This window comes from Camellia sinensis, chromosome 11, assembly GCF_055761805.1.
Source record: "Camellia sinensis isolate YWXY chromosome 11, ASM5576180v1, whole genome shotgun sequence".
Classification (NCBI taxonomy): domain Eukaryota; kingdom Viridiplantae; phylum Streptophyta; class Magnoliopsida; order Ericales; family Theaceae; genus Camellia; species Camellia sinensis.
In genome coordinates this window covers 63,595,573-63,613,775 of record NC_138971.1, presented here as the reverse complement: position 1 = coordinate 63,613,775, position 18,203 = coordinate 63,595,573, and the positions used below count along the sequence as shown (strand labels likewise).

Genomic DNA, 18,203 nt, shown 5'->3' with positions numbered 1-18,203 from the left:
CAGCAAATGTCTGTACGGCGTGACCAAGCAAACAAATGGAATGAGCTTATTTGTCCTATATTCAAAACAAGGCTTATGGATTCGTTCTATGACAGCAGGTCTTGGCAAGTTAGCAAAGCTAATGAGGATGTGTTTGAAGTTTATTCGATACCATCTGTTACTGTTGATGTTGCGAGGCGTACATGTTCTTACTTCAAATAGCAAATCAACGGATTCCCATGTGACCATGCTGTTATTGCCATTCAGAAGAGCCGCTACAATCTTAATGATTGTGTGGAACATTACTTTCATGTAAAGACATATCATGCAGCCTATTCAAGTGCCATATTCCCTATACCATCGGTAGAGAAGCCGCCTTTTAATCCCATGGACTTCACTATATACCCGCCAACTGTGAAAAGACCACCCAGAAGGCCGAAAAAGAATAGGATCCCATCAAGGGGTGAGAAACGAAAGCAAATAAGGTGCGGGAGATGTGATAAGTTGGGGAGCCATAATCAGAAATCATGCATGGAACCGATATAGGATGTACATTTTTCATTTCAACATTGTGTTTTACATTGGATTCTTATATTTATTTTTGAAATAAGATTATGTCGGTTGGCAAAGATTGTGTTGCAATAAGATTACGTTGCGTTGGCAAACATAATAATGTATTAGTATTTGATTTGTGTTTTGTTTTTAATTTTTTAAGGTATCAATCTGACATTTATGTTGTTGTGTTTTGGATGAATGCATGATGTTAGCTTTCACACTTGTGTAATATAATCACATTATGTGAATAATTGCACATGGGTTAAAATTTTAAACATTTATGTGGTATGAATGTTCACTTTCTTGTTACTGTTAACATCATCAAAGTAGATGACATGAACGTTTACATCAATGTAACCATTCACATCATCAACTCATAAGATGTGAATATTCATGACATCGTTGCTGCCATTCAAATAATCAGAAACTTTGATGTGAATATTCACATCATCAAATTAATAGATGTGAATATTGACTTGTGTTAAGAAATATCATATTCACACTTGTCATATTGTGTTACACGAACACTTTAAGCAATATTCATATCCATGTAGTATGGTTTAAAACATAAGAAAGTGTACGATTATTCTGTGATGTGAACATTCACATCATGTCATGTGTCAAAAAAGAAAAAAGAAATACAATCTCAATGTGCATGACTAACGCAAAATAGGCCTGAAAATGCATATACATATATTGACTGAAAAATATCTCTACAAGCAGTGATATAGACTTGATTTAGAATTAAGCTAGTCTGCTCCAATATGTAAAACCTATTGACACTAAATTGTCTTAAATGTGGATAACTGATTTGAGTAACAGTGATAAGTGGACACCCCCCACCTATAGGTTTTCACATTGCACTGTCTTTCTGTGGTTCAGAAAAAGATGTACTAATGAGTCTCTTATTTGACACTATTCAAAGCGATCTAGGCTGGCAACAATGTCTGCACGGTATACATGTGCCCTCATGATGTAACAAACAACAGGTCTGCAATCCACCCTGAAAATGCAAAATTCTTGTTAGATTTTGAAAATTAGGTGGGTAATGGCTGTGGAACATGTGTACAAATCAATTTCAAGCTTACGAATTTGATGCTTACTGAGGACAGATGTCTACTGATATGATTGTTTGCGAAGTATTTTGGCTTGATAATTTGGTCCATAATGGTGATGATGGTCCAATGTTATACACCAAAGCCTCGATGTAGTCCTTCTGCCAACAATGAAATTTCATATTAGGCACCAACCAACACAATGCATACGTTCAAGTTCTAATATTACACATCATACAAGTATTATATGTGTCATCCACTTACCACTATTTGTGCTTTGTCAATATGTGGGTCATGTATGCCTTCTCTTGGGCGCAGCGAGTTATAATGCCTCCATACATTCTCTGTAACGTTGTACACAGCAATTGCCCAGTGGAAGTTGTTGTGTATTGGGAAGATTAAGAATCTCTGGCCTTGATACTCCTTGATGTGTACATCAATCAGTTTGTTTCTCTTGTGGGGAGGGGGGTGCTCTTGCATGATTTTCTACACATAAAGGGCGTACAATGATGTACCTAGTATTTATATCAATGTTCGATGTGAATGATGTGAATGTTCACATCTGCTAATGGTGAGTGATGTTACTAATGTGAATGTTCACATCTGTTAATATGAGTGATGTGAATGTTCACATGTGCCAATGGTGAGTGATGTGAATGATGTGAATGTTGACATCTGTTAATGTGAGTGATGTTACTGATGTGAATATTCACATCTGTTAATGATTAGTGATGTGAAGATGTGAATGTTCACATCTGTTACTGATTAGTGATGTGAATGATGTGAATGTTTACATCTATTAATTTGTGAAACAGTCATGCAATGTATTATAGATGTAAATGTTTACACCTGTTATATTATGTTGTTGTTAACATTCACATTTGTGTATCATTTAAGTTAACAACATAATAATCATGTAATTTTCACTGCGAATGATGTTAATGTTCATATCTGTCAATGTACATCTTCTCATCTGTCATTTTTATGTTGTTGTTAACATTCACATCTGGCTATCATTTAAGTTAACAATATAAGCATATAATGCTGAGATGAACATTCACATCTATTGAAACATAAACAAAGCAAAAGTCTAGTGGTTACCAAACATGTGCTTGTAAAGATAAATGTTGAATCCTCCAAACTTGGGTTGACTAGCCCTTGTAGTTCAAGTAGAATTTCACCATATGCATCTATCACCTGCAGAAACAAAGGGGTGGCAATACATTATTTACAGTGTCTTTATAGTTTGTGTGTGTGTGTGTGTGTGTGTGTGATTTGTACACATTTACAGTTGTCATATGTTGTTGGTTATTGATTCTTCCTTGATGATATGTATGATATCATCAAAATACACATCTTTAATCTTTGAGTCCCCTCGCCACACTAGCAACCTGTGCATTGTGATTACAGAAAATGTTAATGTCAACATTACACATTTATGAAAGGATCTAATTTATTAAGTATGTATGTGAACTGAACATGAGAAAAAAAATTCAGTTGGGGATATGTAAGATCACTTACTCATCACCGTCGTTCTTGTGCAAATTTTGGACCTTCTGCTTGTTGAGTTTGCTCATGCTGGCCCAAACCTTCAGTTTGTTGTTCAAGGTTAACTTCTTTTTTTTTGTTGGCTCATTTTTCTGTGGATGCTTGTCTAAATCTTGTGCACTTTGGACTGCATGGGATTGCTCTTTGGCTCACTCTTTCCCTTTCTTTTGACTAGGCAAGTTGGGGTATTTAAACTCATCCAACCGGTGCCCTTTCCTTACTTTCTGCTTGATACTCTTTACCCTCGATGGTGGGCTGATAATGTGTTCCAATGCTGCAGTGGGATGCTTGTTAAGGCTATCATGAGCCTTTTGTGCTTTCAACCTGAGTGATAATGTGGACGGACTGATCGTCAAAAAGGTCTTAAAGAATTATTTTTTCACATTCCAAGTTCACGACCAACTTTGTCAGCCGCTGAATTTGTTTATCTTTCCACTCCATGCAATTCTTCATGTCCATGTCCATATTGGATGGGCCCGATTGGTCAAATAGTTTGGCTTCAAGGGCAGCAATCACCCTTGCTCTCAACTCCCATGATTCTTCCAACTGTTTGTATTTCGCTTCCCATTGTCATACAAGACCCCAAGCTTTTTGGTTTTCTTTTATAAGTACATCCACAATGTCCGACTCAGTTGGTTGTGCTATGATGATACCTCTCTCAGCATTGGGGGTGTTACAGCTGGGGTTGATATCATGTCCAACTTCATTCAAGTCCATTGCATCGGCAGAAAATCCATCATTGCCGTCATTGCGTTGACTGTCTTTGCTTTCATCATCATTGCATTCATCTTTCTTTGCTGGTGCACTTGACAAAATCTCAAGTTTGGGCTCCACATTCAATTTTGTATGATGGTACATGTTCGCTTTAGTTGGGGATGCCATTAGCTCGTCGCCATATACCTACTGTTGGAGACATTATGTTAGTTAGATAGTTCCTTGTCTCACTATGTGAATGGGCACAATAATTTTGGTTGTACTTCTATCTCATTTAAACCAAGCTTAGCCAAAGATATGGACTTCATGTTGTTATGTATGGCTGTGAGGTCCCACTTTACACATCGTGGAATGGCATTGGGGTTGCGGGGTTATAAGATTGTTGTATGCTTACACAACTAGTATTGAAACAAATAACAAATGTCAGTAATGTGAATGTTCACATCAATTAACACTGCTTTGAATGTTTACACCAGTGTCAAGTAATGTGAATGTTTACATCAATTAACACTGATGTGAATGTTTACACCAGTGGCTAGTAATGTGAATATTTACATCAGTTAACACTGATGTGAATGTTTACACCAGTAGCTAATAATGTGTGTTTATACATTACTGAACAGTAATGTGAATGTTCACATTGTTGATGTCAACTTCCACACCATTGCCTATTAATGCAAATGTTCACATCAGTTATGTGAATGTTCCAAATTTGTTTTGGTGCTACCATCACATCAATCTACACTGATGTGAATGTTTACAGCAGTGTCTACTAATGTGTGTTTGTACATTACTGAATAGTAATGTGAATGCTTACGTCATTGATGTCAACTTCCACTCCATTGCCCTGTAATGTGAACATTCACATTAGTAATGTTCATATTAAATATAGAATAAGTTTTATGAGATTTACCATTAACAACATAACTCATCCGGTGATTCGTCCTGGTTTTCCACAGTTTTGGCCAAATGAACCCATCAGGGTTGCCCGGATGCTCTCAGCCGAATCATACTTGATCATTTTGTCTAATGGGTCCATGTATGAGTAGAAAGCCCATCCAATTGTTTCTCCGGATGTAGAGAAGAATAGCTTGACGCATGCATACATGCAAACTAATCTTGCGACTTCTTCATTGTCTTGTTTCTTGGTGCCCTTTAATGCTTCACTCAGAATTTCTCGTATTTTGACAGCACTTAACCAACTAACATCCTTGCACATCCGGTATATGATGCCGGTTGTTGGTTTTGCACCATAAGAGAGGTCCATCAACTTGGTGTCGCAGTCCAAATCAGTGATACATCACTTCTAAAAATCTGGATGTTCTTATCCCCAATGTAAAACCTCCCACTAGATGGCTTGAATGTCTGCACTATACGTACAATGACATCATCATATTTCATGCAGTGGTTGAGGTCGACTTCATTACTGATCAAGCAGCCAAATAATGGCTAAAACGGTGTTCTTCTAAGGCACTTCAATTGGCCACTTGTAAATTTGGTATCCTTTATCAGTTTGACTAATCCAGTTAAATTTGACCGGTAGTTAACTTTTTTCATGTTCACTTTTTCAGGAACAGGTGTTTGATCAGGTTTGGCTTTGGCACAGGATTCCCCTCTCTTTCGCTTGCCATCAAATCTATGGGGAAGACCTGGGTGTTCAAATAAGAACATTTAATTGGTTGAAAAACAGAGGATGGAACCAAAAGCACCAAACAACATTCAACAATCAACAGTGACAGTAATCTCAACATTCACATCATTGTACACTGATGTGAATGTTCACATCAATGTACACTAATATTAGTTTACCCAGTATAGTACTGTAAATGTTCACATCGTCTATGTTTGCAAAATCAATTCCGAAAACAACAAAAGTTATAAGGCAATGTAAATGTTTACATGGGTGATCACATTATGTTATAATTGGCTAAAAATCAAAGGGTGGAACCAATAGCACCAAACAACACCCAAAAACACAAACAAGTATGACATTGATGTGACAATGTGAATATTTATATCATATTTCATCACATTGTTGAATGAAGATTGGGGGTTCTGTGGACATCAACAATCAATAATATCAACAGTGACAGTAATGTGAACATTCACATTAGTATATACTGATGTGAATGTTCACATCAGTGTCTACTAATGTAAGTTTACCCAGTAATCAACACTAATGTGAATGTTCACATCATCTATGTTTACAAAATCAATTCTGAAAATAACAACAGTTACAGGGCAATGCAAATGTTTATATGGGTGACCACATTATGTTATAATTTCCTAAAATTCAAAGGGTGGAACCAACAACACCAAACAACACCCAACAACACAAACAAGTCTGACATTGATGTCACAATGTGAATATTTACATCATATTCCATCACATTGTTGAGTGAAGTTTGGGGGTTCCGTGGATATCAACAATCAACAATATCAACAGTGACAGTAATGTGAACATTGAATGTTCACATTAGTGTCTACTAATTTAAGTTTATCCAGTAATCAACACTAATGAGAATGTTCACATCATCTGTGTTTACAAAATCAATTCCGAAAACATTTATGTTTACAAATTCAAATCCGAAAACCAGAAGTTGGATGTATACATCGGTGATCACATTATGATTGAAAAGCAGAAGGGGGAATGGTATTGCTTACTTTTGTTCCTCATGGTGAATGGGTATGGTCATTCTCAGTGGATGAAATAAACTCAATCCAACGACGAAGAAGCACCCTCCTTCCGATGTGAACATTCGCAGCGGTGAGATGAAGAGGAATCTGGGGTCGACGGTGGACGGTGGACGACGACGACGTTGGTGAGACGATGTGAATCTAGGATTACTGGAGGCGATGAGAATCTGGTTTCGTGGATTCAGTTTTTGTTTTGGAAATTTTGTGGATTGAATAGTTGGAATGAGAATGGGTTTTTGCAGAATCGATTACACGCGAGAGAGGCGGAGGATGGGTATTTCGTCCTTTACAATTAATGGACCTAATGGAATATTCAGAAATAGTTTGGGTTTTATGGAATAAAACAGTTACAAATAGGATTTATCAAAAAAGAGCCCTATTATAATTATGTATATTTCTTAAATTAATATGTGATACATATATAAAATATGAAAACTTATATAGTTAAAGTGATCTGCATTCAAAATACAATTAAGTAAGAAATGAATGCACATTCGGCTGAAGAATTTAAATGATAAATAAGAAATTTTATAAACATAAACAATAATTCATGATTAGATTATTGAGATCACAATTTTATCTTAAACAATAAATAATACAGAAGTACTTTAAATAGATAGTATTACATAAATATTTTTCTATCAACTTCCCACTTTAATTTTCTATAATTCGTACCTATAATACAATTAAATGTATGAAATTAATTGTACAATTGCACAATTTTGTTCAATATTTCATCTCGTAATACAAATTTATTGAGCTCACTATTACATATTATTTGCATACTATTGATCCAAAATGCATTAATATCAATATGTAATATATTTTTATACATTAGGAGTTGTTGAATCTTATTTCCTGTGCCACGAATATCTTGCATAATTAAAAAGATAACATTAGTCATTAGTATACAATCGTTGTACAATTGTCATAAAAAAAATAAATATAAAAAGTGCACTTATTATCATGATGTAAGTATTTTGCAAAATCTTGATTTGTTATTGAAAGTATTTGTTGTAAACACTTATTTATATGTCATGCATGTATATATGTATTGAACATAAGTTAATAAGAGATCAATACACAATTCCGTAATTTTTTCCTAACAAAAATAACTGTAAAGCTATTCATGTTAGAAAATTAAAGTATCCAAGAGTAATTTTTTGTCTCTGACACTTTTTTTTTTAAATAACCCTTTTATTTTATTTTTAGATTCACTTAATTTAATAATTTTTTATTTTTTAATTTTACTTTTAGATTTAGATTCATTTCATCTAAATACACTTAGAAAATAATTTGTTGTGTATTCTTTTCGAAAAAAATTATTAATATTATATAATAATAACATATATATATAATAAATAAATAAATCATTACATGTTTGAATTTATAAATTTTTTTTTTCCAATATTTTACTTTTTAATTATAGTTAGCCTATTAGATATTAGATTTCATGTAAAAATATAATTTAAAAATAGAATATGAAGAAATTTCAGTATCTTTAATCAGCAAAATTGAGAAAATATGAAAAATCAAAAACTAAAAAACTGACTGAAAAAATAAAACTAACAAAAGTAGTTCTTATTTATAATGTTTTACATTATACCTTAGTTATTAAAGTACTATGTAAAATATCATAGTTTATAAAATATAATTTAAATAAAAAGAAAATATATGAAGATAACATGTGAATTTTTGAGATACAACACAAATCTCTATTTTAGCAATGCATGCGTTTTCCTTTGTCTATATTCAAAAGAATGCATATAATTTTAAGATTCAACTAAAATTATTCACAGTTATTTGATCTATTATGGAGAATTACAAAAATTATGTATATCAGTATAGAAAATAAACAAAAAATAAAAAATAGTAATTACTTTTTGTTCTTCAATTATTATCAATATAAAAAATAGAGAAATGATTTTTTTGACAATTTATTTATATTTATATACGACTCGTGAAAGAAAATATATAATTTTTAGGTGTTTAATTCTAAAAATAAAGAGATGAATTTTATAGAACTTTCAAGGTTTTTAAAAAATATAATAAATTTAAAAGGATAAAATTGAGATTTAAAAAAAATAAAAAAATATGACAAATTCTTTATATTTTTATAATAATAATAAATTTTATGAATATCAATACATTATACATATATATATTATTTACAAAAATCAATACACTTCGTAAATACACTTGGTACTATCAACTACGGTCCTTACGGCTATGATTAGCATTTTCCTTTTCTTGAAGAACGGGCCAGGAGGACTCCATCATTGAGGAAATTGGGGCTGCTGTGCGGGGTGCATGCGGGCACTATTGTTTAGTCAATGGGCTTATTTCGGAATTCATTTTGATAATTCGAATCGTTCACATTTTAGAATACATCAAGTAGAACATACTTGTAAAAAATCAAGTTAATCAGATATCGTTTATTCATTCATCCACTCACATTTGTATTCATTTTAATACTTTAAATTACAATTGTTATTTTTTTTTTGTAATTACAAATGTGAGTGGATGAATGGGTAAATAATATCCGATTAACTTAATTTTTTACAGATATACTCTACTTAATGTATTCTAAAATGTGAATGGTTCAAATTATCAAAATGAGCTTCGAAAAAGGTCCAATTAACTGCATAACAGTAACTGCTCTGCACCCCACCACAACAGCCATCCCAATTCCATCATTGAGGGGCCATAAAGAAGACATTGGGGCTTCTTGTTATGGAGATGAATCGGATAAGGGTTAGAATAATTATCCATCTGTAATGATGTAAAATCGGATAAGGTTAGAATAAATTCATCTGTAATGATGTAAAATTAGAAATGTTAAACCGCATTTATATGAAGGTGATTTACTTCATTAGTGATGAAATTGAGAGATAAAATTAAGGAGATATATAATGCTATTCATATGGTTTAAGCGACTTAAATTAATTTATAAAATCTTATATGTGATTGAATAAAAAATAAGGGCCAATACATATATATATATATATATATATTAACATATCACTCGTATTATGTACGGATTGTGTTTATAATTAGTTATATATGTGAATTGTGATTTTTAAATATATATATTTTTAAAATGTTTACTTTTTTCCTTTTTTTATATTATATTAAAGTTTAGTATTTTGATAATAATCATATGTGTTGGATTTTTCAAGAAATTTTTTTCATGCTTGTTCTTAATGTATTAAAGTATTATTATGAGGAATAATAATCATATGTGTTGAGACTTTTCAAGGAATTTATATGTGTTGGATTTCAAAATATTTTTTTTTATTCTTATTCTTAATGTATTAAAGTGTTATTATGAGGGTAAGACTTGGGAGTTGTGAGTGTTAATGTACAGTAAACCTAACCCACTAACCTAACCCACTACATCCACTCCACTAAACCTAACACACTTACCATCTCCACTACCACCCACCACCTCCACTACCATCCACTACCACCACTCACCTACCTCACACCTCTCCTATATAATAGCTTGTAATATACAAAATCAAAACACAACAATCTTGTAATTCATCAATCAATATATACACAATTTATTTTCTCTCTCTCTATCAATTTATCTTTCTTGGTATCAGAGCTAAGTTAAGAACTTAGTCTTTTTCGCTTCACCGGCGGGCGGCAACCTCGCCTTGGCCGCCCGCCGGACCTCAACCTATTCCGTTTATTTTCTACACATACCTTCACTCCGCTGTATCTTCAACTCTCTCTCTAGTTAATTCTTCTAAATCCTCTTCGATTTTAAATCAACACCAATGACAGAAATGTTGCCAGAACTGTTTCTCCCAAAAGCTATTTCAGTGAGACTATCAGCGACTGCTTGTGCTGCGGGAATCTCATCATCCATCATGCATCTGCGCCGTCTCCTTAAGAGGCGTCTAGCCACCTCTCCAACATCTTCGTTTGACATGACATCCCAAAGACCATCACTTGCCAATATTAGACACTCATCCTCATCGCTCCTTGTTGTGGAAGAGATTTCAGGAACAGGACTTCTGCTCTTTAACATGGACAGGTCCCATAAAGAAGTTCTCATATATTTCAGTGCAGCCTTGAAGAAAGCGAAGAAGCACACACTACCTGTCTTCTACATCGGCGAACGGGCAGTGGACTATGGAGTTCATAAGCTCTGGGAGTACAACAATGTTGGGAGGCGGTATGAGGACATTCCCGTTTTGGGACAGAGACCAGCTGAATGAATTACCAATCTCTCTTTTTCTCATCTATCACACATCCACCGCCCACATCCCTCACTTTCTTCACACTCATCTTTCACTCACATGGGCTTGTCCCCATTCTCCCCTCATCTTTTCAACTTTTTTAACATTTTCCCAGTGTTTGGTCTGCCCAAGCCGTGGCTCCAAACAAATACCCACCACACTATTCTCACTAAACTTTCTTTACACTCATCTTTTCCACTACCCACTTTTATTTTATTATATACTCCACCCCCCATCATGTGTTGTTGCCATCATTCATCCCACTCACCTTTTTTTTTTTAACTCCATCTTTTGAAATGCAACCAACACACCCGCCCACAACTTTAACTCTCCCATTTCTTTTTTATTTTTTATTTTTTCTTCCTTTCACATTCACACACTTCTCTTCCATTTTCTTTTCTTTTATACTTTATTTTTGTTAGTCTTCTATCTGCAAAACATGGGTATGAGTACAAAAAAAAAAAAAAAAAAAACAAAAACAAAAAAAAAAAACAAAACAAACAAACAAAAACAACAAAATGGCACACCAACCCTTCTCTTATTTTATTCATCTCCGAGAACAACCCCGCTCACATTTTTTACACAAAAAAAAAAAAAAAACAAAAACAAAAACAAAAACAAAAACCACAAAAACACAAAAATAACAAACAAAACAACCACATCCCCCGGCGGGATTTTTCTTCTCTACTCTGCCGCCGGTCTCTTCTTTTTGCCTCCGTCCTGGACGGCCCTTGACGGTGTTGCCTCCGTGCTTCCTAGACCACCAAGCAAGTTGCCTACTCCCTGCTCCTCCACTGTAGCATATGGCGGCCCTCCAAATCGGAACATCACGGTGGCCTTCCGCTTCAGCTCCTTGTTTTCTGCCCTTAGCACGCTTATCTCTGCTCGCGCATCCTTATACATGCGTTGGAGCAGAGCCAGCTGGGAGTTTAATTGCTGCACCTCATTTGTCCTACTCTGCAGCCGGTGCGACAAGTTTGTGACCGCCGTCATGGACTCCACACATGCCTTCAAAGTATACTGATTAGCCTCCACATCCGTTTGCACTGCCATTTTTTGCTCCACCGACTGCATCGGAAAGTTCAACGGAGCAAACCCAGTGGTGTTTGGTTGAGGTTCACGGGACACTGCACCAGTTCTCTCTCCTGTGGACTCGTTGAGATCGGGAAAGAGAGTGAGCAGCCCACGGGAAGACGAGGCCATTTTCTGGGCAACAGAGTGTTACAGAATATCTCTCACAACAGAGTGTTACAGACTATCTCTCTCAGCAATCTCAGCAAAACGACCTCTCTTTCTCAGCCAAACGAAGAATTTTTCAGCGGTTTCTCTCAGTTTTTCTGTCTCAGTTTCTGCCTCCTCCGCTTCGGTTTATAAAGACCATGACACAGAGGCAGCCACGCGCATCGCGCGCCTTTTGACGCCGACAACCTGGCACGGCTTTCATGGCACGCCTTTTGATGACTCGGGCACGCCTTTTGATGACACGCCTTTTGAGGGTGCGGGCACACCTTTTGAGGGCACGACTTTTGAGGGCTCGATATCTACATCTATGTATATCTTTTGGGCAGTCCATCTACACACTCCTACAGTGTCTTCTTCACCAGTCAGCTTTATCAATCCCTTTGTTTCAACCTCAAATAGGTTTCTATCTTCACACCTATTTGAGTTTGAGGGGGGGTTATACACAGTATCATGTATAAGTCATCATAAGTCGCCCATGGCGCACTCCCTAAGTCACCCCCTTGGTGCACCACCACAATATTCTACAACGGTCCGACATGACCCCGTAAACTGTTTTCTACAACGGTCCGACATGACCCCATAAACTGTCCCGACATTGATTCCGGTCAGCTTCTACAACGGTCCGACATGACCCCGTAAACTGTCCTGACATTGATTCCGGTCAGCTGCTACATCGGTCCGACATGTCCCCGTAAACTGTCTTCTACAACGGTCCGACATGACCCCGTAAACTGTCCTGCTACTACGGTCCGACATGACCCCGTAAACTGTCTTCTACATCGGTCTGACACGACCACACAGTGTCTGCTACCGTAAACTGTCCTGCTACATCGGTCCGACATGACCGCGTAAACTGTCTTCTACAACGGTCCGACATGACCTCGTAAACTGTCCTGCTACAACGGTCCGACATGACCCCGTAAACTGTCTTCTACATCGGTCTGACACGACCACACAGTGTCTGCTACAACGGTCCGACATGACCCCGTAAACTGTCTGCTACAACGGTCCGACACGACCATACAGTGTCTGCTACAACGGTCCGACATGACCCCGTAAACTGTCTGCTACAACGGTCCGACACGACCATACAGTGTCTCCTATCCCATTTTTAATTGTCAGCTTATTTTTCTGTTTTGTTATTCTCTCCAAACTCAAGTTGGCTAGTACCTATCCTCCTTGAGTTTGAGGGGGGCTGTTAATGTACACTAAACCTAACCCACTAACCTAACCCACTACATCCACTCCACTAAACCTAACACACTTACCATCTCCACTACCACCCACCACCTCCACTACCATCCACTACCACCACTCACCTACCTCACACCTCTCCTATATAATAGCTTGTAATATACAAAATCAAAACACAACAATCTTGTAATTCATCAATCAATATATACACAATTTATTTTTTCTCTCTCTCTATCAATTTATCTTTCTGTGAGAAGTTAATAAATGCTAAGATTTTTTTTTTTAAAATCAAAAAATCAAGAAATTTAGATTGGGAGATTGGAGCTCCCACAAGATTTTGGATTAAAAATTCCATTTTACTTAATATATAGTATAGATATATATACATATACTTTTATCAATCTATACGAGAATAATTACAAATATACAAAAAAATTACGTTAGTTAAACTAAACAACGAAGGTCCAAACATGGATAAAGATTGGTAACTCGAAAATTTACCCCCCCTAATCCCCCTAATGCCCAAAACGACGTCGTTTTGGGCATTAGGCTTTTTTTTTTTTTTTTTTTTTCTTCCATTTTCGAAGCTTTTCGAGCTCAAACACAAACGGGGAAGAGGGAGAGGGAGAGGGAGAGAGAGAGAGGGAGAGCGGAGAGGAGAGAGCGAGACACACACGCAGAGGCCCCCCTGCATTCCGGCCGACCGTCCGATCGTCGCAGCTCCGCCATCGTCGCAGCTCGGAGATGGATCGTCGTAGCTCGGAGATGGATCGTCGTAGCTCCAGTCCCTTCTTCTACCTCTTCCTCCTTCTTCCCTCTCTTCTTCTTCTTCTTCCCTTCTTCCTCTTCTTCTTTCTTCTTCTCTGCTTTCTTTCTTCTTCTTCGGCTCTTCTGATTTTCTGATTTAAAAAAAAAAAAAATTAAAACGACGAAACGACGTCGTTTCATCGTTTAGGGGGATTCGGGGAGGCTAATTTCGAGCGATGTAGCATTGTTGGTCCAAACATTAATTAGAAAAATCTGAATGCCATCTAACCACTGCTAGTCCAAACTAATAAAGAAATAAGCAGCTATATGCAATCACATGTTGTGTGAGAGACACCACTATAAATGGTATTAATTTTTTTTTTCATGAATTCATAATGTCACATCATAAAATGATGTTACACATTGTTAGATTGAAGATCGTAGTTTCATATATTTGGAAAATATGTTAAACTGCTTTTACTTGTGATGGAAAATTAGATCACTAAATTTTTAATTAATGGAAGTATGAAGTAAGTAAAAATGAAGCCGTACAAAATTTTAAATATTATTCATAATTTTCTTAACTTGAAGAAGAAAAGAAAACAAGAAATCACAAAAGTTCTTTCTTGATACATGAGCAAACATTGTGTAAATTTTAATGCATGGTTTTGATTGAAAAAAAAATATAAATAAATAAATAAAATAAAATAAAATGAATGTTGATCCAATAGTAACCATCAAAATAAAACCCAAACATTTTAATTAATTTATTCAGATTGAAGCATTCGGCTTTCTTGGGTGGGCTCCTTGCAACATTCAAATTAAAATTGAAGAATTAAATCAGACAACCATTGATAATCTATTAGTTGTGGAGGTCAAATTCTAGCCTTGTTTAATGTTTTGTTATTGGCTTAGTAGATCAAATGCATTTTGATTTATTGTCAGTCATCATAGGTTTGTTACACAAGTATAAATAAGGGTCCTTGCTCTATTAATTCAAATTCAAATTTAAATTTTATTTGGTAGAAAGTTTATGGCCTAAAATATTTTATCCATAAGGACATATTTAAGTGAAATGGCTAAAATATCCTTAACAATATATATGGTACTTTCCAAACCAAACCCTTACTCTCCTCGCTCTCTCTACCCTTGCCCCCAACACCACCGTTGCCTCCTTCCCCCCTCGCCTTCACCACTGTCTTCTGTCACCTCTTCCACTCATTGTCGTCCTCCACTCTGTCTATCTTTTACCCAAATCTGTTGAGTACAGTTTGGATCTATGGTAACCTCCTCGTCAGTAGTGAATTTGCTATTGTCACCACGGTATGAAGGTGGATCGGAGGCGGCGCAACCGTTGTCAATGTCGGCAAAAGGATGACTCGAGTCGTCATTCAGTCTTCTCTCTGAATCGTATATATACATATATTTAAATACGTGTGTAGATCTATATATATATATTTATAACCATATATATATGTATGTTTATATATATGTCTCTCTCTAAATCTATAGATCTCTCTCTCTCTCTCTCTCTCTCTCCTAATTCTGGTAATTCAAACCTAACCATTTTACTAATATATGTATTCTGAATATGTTTATTGATATATATATATACACATATAGGTTAAGATAATTAGCTTTGGATGTTCACTGATTGTTCTATATCTTTCAGTTATAGATTTGTTGTTAGGGTTTGGGTCTTTATGTGTAATGAATTTGCATAATCAAATCATGAGATTTATATGATGAAATTCTCCAATTACAGGTGAAACTGTTTGAATCAATTCTTTGTCGATTGGTGTTAAGATTGTTGTGTTGTTGACTTCTGATGGGCTAATGAGGGCAGGACTATGGCAAAATGAGAGGTTTGGGGGCAAAATCATCATCGAGCGAAGATTTCTTTGCTACTTGGGCGAACATGTTCGAGAATACAAAGAGAATTATGGGGTGAATCGAGATTACAAATTGTCGACCATGAAGGCCGATGACAATGATGAAGAAACATATTGCAACAGATTAAAAAAAATTGACAGATAATAAAATACCGTGGCTTAGTTGTTCCAATAACAAAGTTTTGGATTTTAACAGATAAAAAATAAATAAAAGGACTTTTCAATGCTCTTTTCACAGATAGAGTTTAAATAGATAAAAAAAAAAAAAATAGATAGAAAAAAATAGGTTTGTGAAATTTAACAGATAGGGGAAATAAGCTTGGATTTCTATAGATAGGAAAATTTAGAACAATAATTTTAACAGATAAAAAAAAATAAGTTAAGAACTTCAACATATTGAATTTCACACAAATAGATTTTCAACATATAGAATAAATAAAATTTAAATAGATAAAAAAAAATTAACAGATAGAATAAAATATTTTAACATATGGAAAAAAATTCGAAGGTAAAATTGAAAATAAAATGTTGCTAAAAATAATAAAAGGACTTTTTACCAACCTATTTCCCAAATGCCAATTTTGTGCATAAATTTTGCTAACTTGATTCTGTTTTTCTAGGTCAGCCAACAGAAAAATGAAACCTTAGGGGGGACAGCTCTATTCCAAATACGCTTACAGCTTCTAAAATGAGGGCCAAGAGTAGAGCTATTGAAAAAGTAAAGAGTAGACACAGAGAACTCACCAGGGCTTGCAGATGCACTAGCCCAGATACAACAATCAGCCCTGCCAAGAGTCAAAGAAGGAGTTGACGATAGGACTCCAAGTAAGCTAGCTTCTTCATCAAATTCCCAAGTAAACAATACTCTTCTAAGTGGAAAATTCCATTGGTTTGGGCTGGTTTTCCTTGCAAAGAATTGGTGGAGAAAGCCATCTTTATCAGTTGAAAGATTAAAGAGGAGGGGAAAAGCAGTCTTAAGACAAGAGTTGCCACACCATTTGTCACGCCAAAATTTAATTCTATTTCCATCCCCCACTTTAATTTGGCAGTTGCCCACATAGAAATTGTAGATATTTCTACTATGATCCCCAATAGATAAGATGTCCTTCCAAACTCTAGAATGTTTGTAAGAGAACTTCAAAGGTAGATGCCAACTAGCCTCATCAATCTTGTATTTGCTGCATATAACTCTCCTCCAAAATGAATTGATTTGACTTCCAAATTTCCACCACCATTTGAGTAATAGGCAAGCATTTACACCTCTGATTCTTCTGATGCCCAGGGCCCCTTGGTCAATGTTCTTTGTTACCTCCCCCATTTTACTAAATGAACTTTGCTTTTAAGTTCATTTTCGCCCCATAAAAAAGCTGCTTCAATCTTCTCAAATTCTCTCGCCACACTTTCTAGCATCTTAAATAAAGAAAGGAAGTATACTGATAAACTAGATAAGGTAGACTTGATTAGAGGCTCTACTTAGTTGTGGATTGCTCTGTTTCAAGTTCTATTTAGCCGTGGACTACTCTATTTTTGTTTGGCAGCTGCTGCTTCAAAGTTGTTGCTGCTATGAGAGGTTGTGTAAATCATAAATCATTATAAATTAACGCAACGGATAAAAATAATTCGGATTGTCACACCCCAAATCCGGGCATGACCGGCCGTGGCCCACAGGGACTTAGCCCAAGGCACACGTAAGCCTAAACACGAATCCCATCACATTGAACAACTGAACAATAGTCCAATAATAAATAACCAAAACTCAATCCAGACATGTCACAATTATAAACGGCAAAATCAACCGTAATAAAAAACCATCCAAACTTATGGGATATAAACAACCCACATATCAAAAATAATCCCAAACGAACTTCGATAAGAATAAATATAAATATGCACAAACTTGACATAACACTCTAAACTAAAGGAATGCCCTAGAGGTCCATGCAATTTAGTCCCCGCTACGCCATGAGTCCACTCTAAGTCCTTCTGACACCTGAAAATGGTAACAACTAAGTCAGCTGATAGCTCAGTGAGTAGCAACATGGACAGTTTTGAAAACAGGGTTCAATTCCAAAATAAGATATATATCACAGAAACTAGATTGGCATACAGTTTGGTAAATACAATCTGTTTCAAAAAGAAGGTTCCACAGTTCAACACTTAAAATACTCATGTCTCGCAAGAACATGATAAATGAAATTTTCCACTTAAAACAGATTATAACATGAACACCAATAATTTTCTGGGTACCAATAAAAACAAATAATCTGCCACACATTTCTCAGGCTATAAGCCCCGTTGGATCCAATACCGAACTAAGAGTCATCCTCAGG

The 18,203-nt window shown here is 35.6% G+C and overlaps 1 protein-coding gene and 2 long non-coding RNA genes across 3 annotated transcripts; 1 reads left to right on the top strand and 2 right to left on the bottom strand.

Moving 5' to 3' along the window:
• Window positions 1-1,216: 1,216 nt before the first annotated feature.
• On the bottom strand, window positions 1,217-5,991 carry LOC145803144 (uncharacterized). Its single transcript, XR_014345256.1, has 4 exons — window positions 2,691-5,991; window positions 1,854-2,075; window positions 1,638-1,750; window positions 1,217-1,537 (listed from the first exon to the last, which is right to left on the bottom strand). It is a non-coding gene; the product is annotated as an uncharacterized LOC145803144 (long non-coding RNA).
• Window positions 5,992-15,108: 9,117 nt separating this feature from the next.
• Window positions 15,109-16,106, top strand: LOC145801980 (uncharacterized). The gene is made up of 2 exons (XR_014343957.1): window positions 15,109-15,391; window positions 15,747-16,106. It is a non-coding gene; the product is annotated as an uncharacterized LOC145801980 (long non-coding RNA).
• A 383-nt stretch (window positions 16,107-16,489) lies between these two features.
• Window positions 16,490-17,191, bottom strand: LOC145802369 (uncharacterized). The gene has a single exon (XM_082895076.1). It carries the CDS (start codon window positions 17,189-17,191, stop codon window positions 16,490-16,492), a length of 702 nt encoding a protein of 233 aa, XP_082751202.1.
• Between the last annotated feature and the right edge of the window lie 1,012 nt (window positions 17,192-18,203).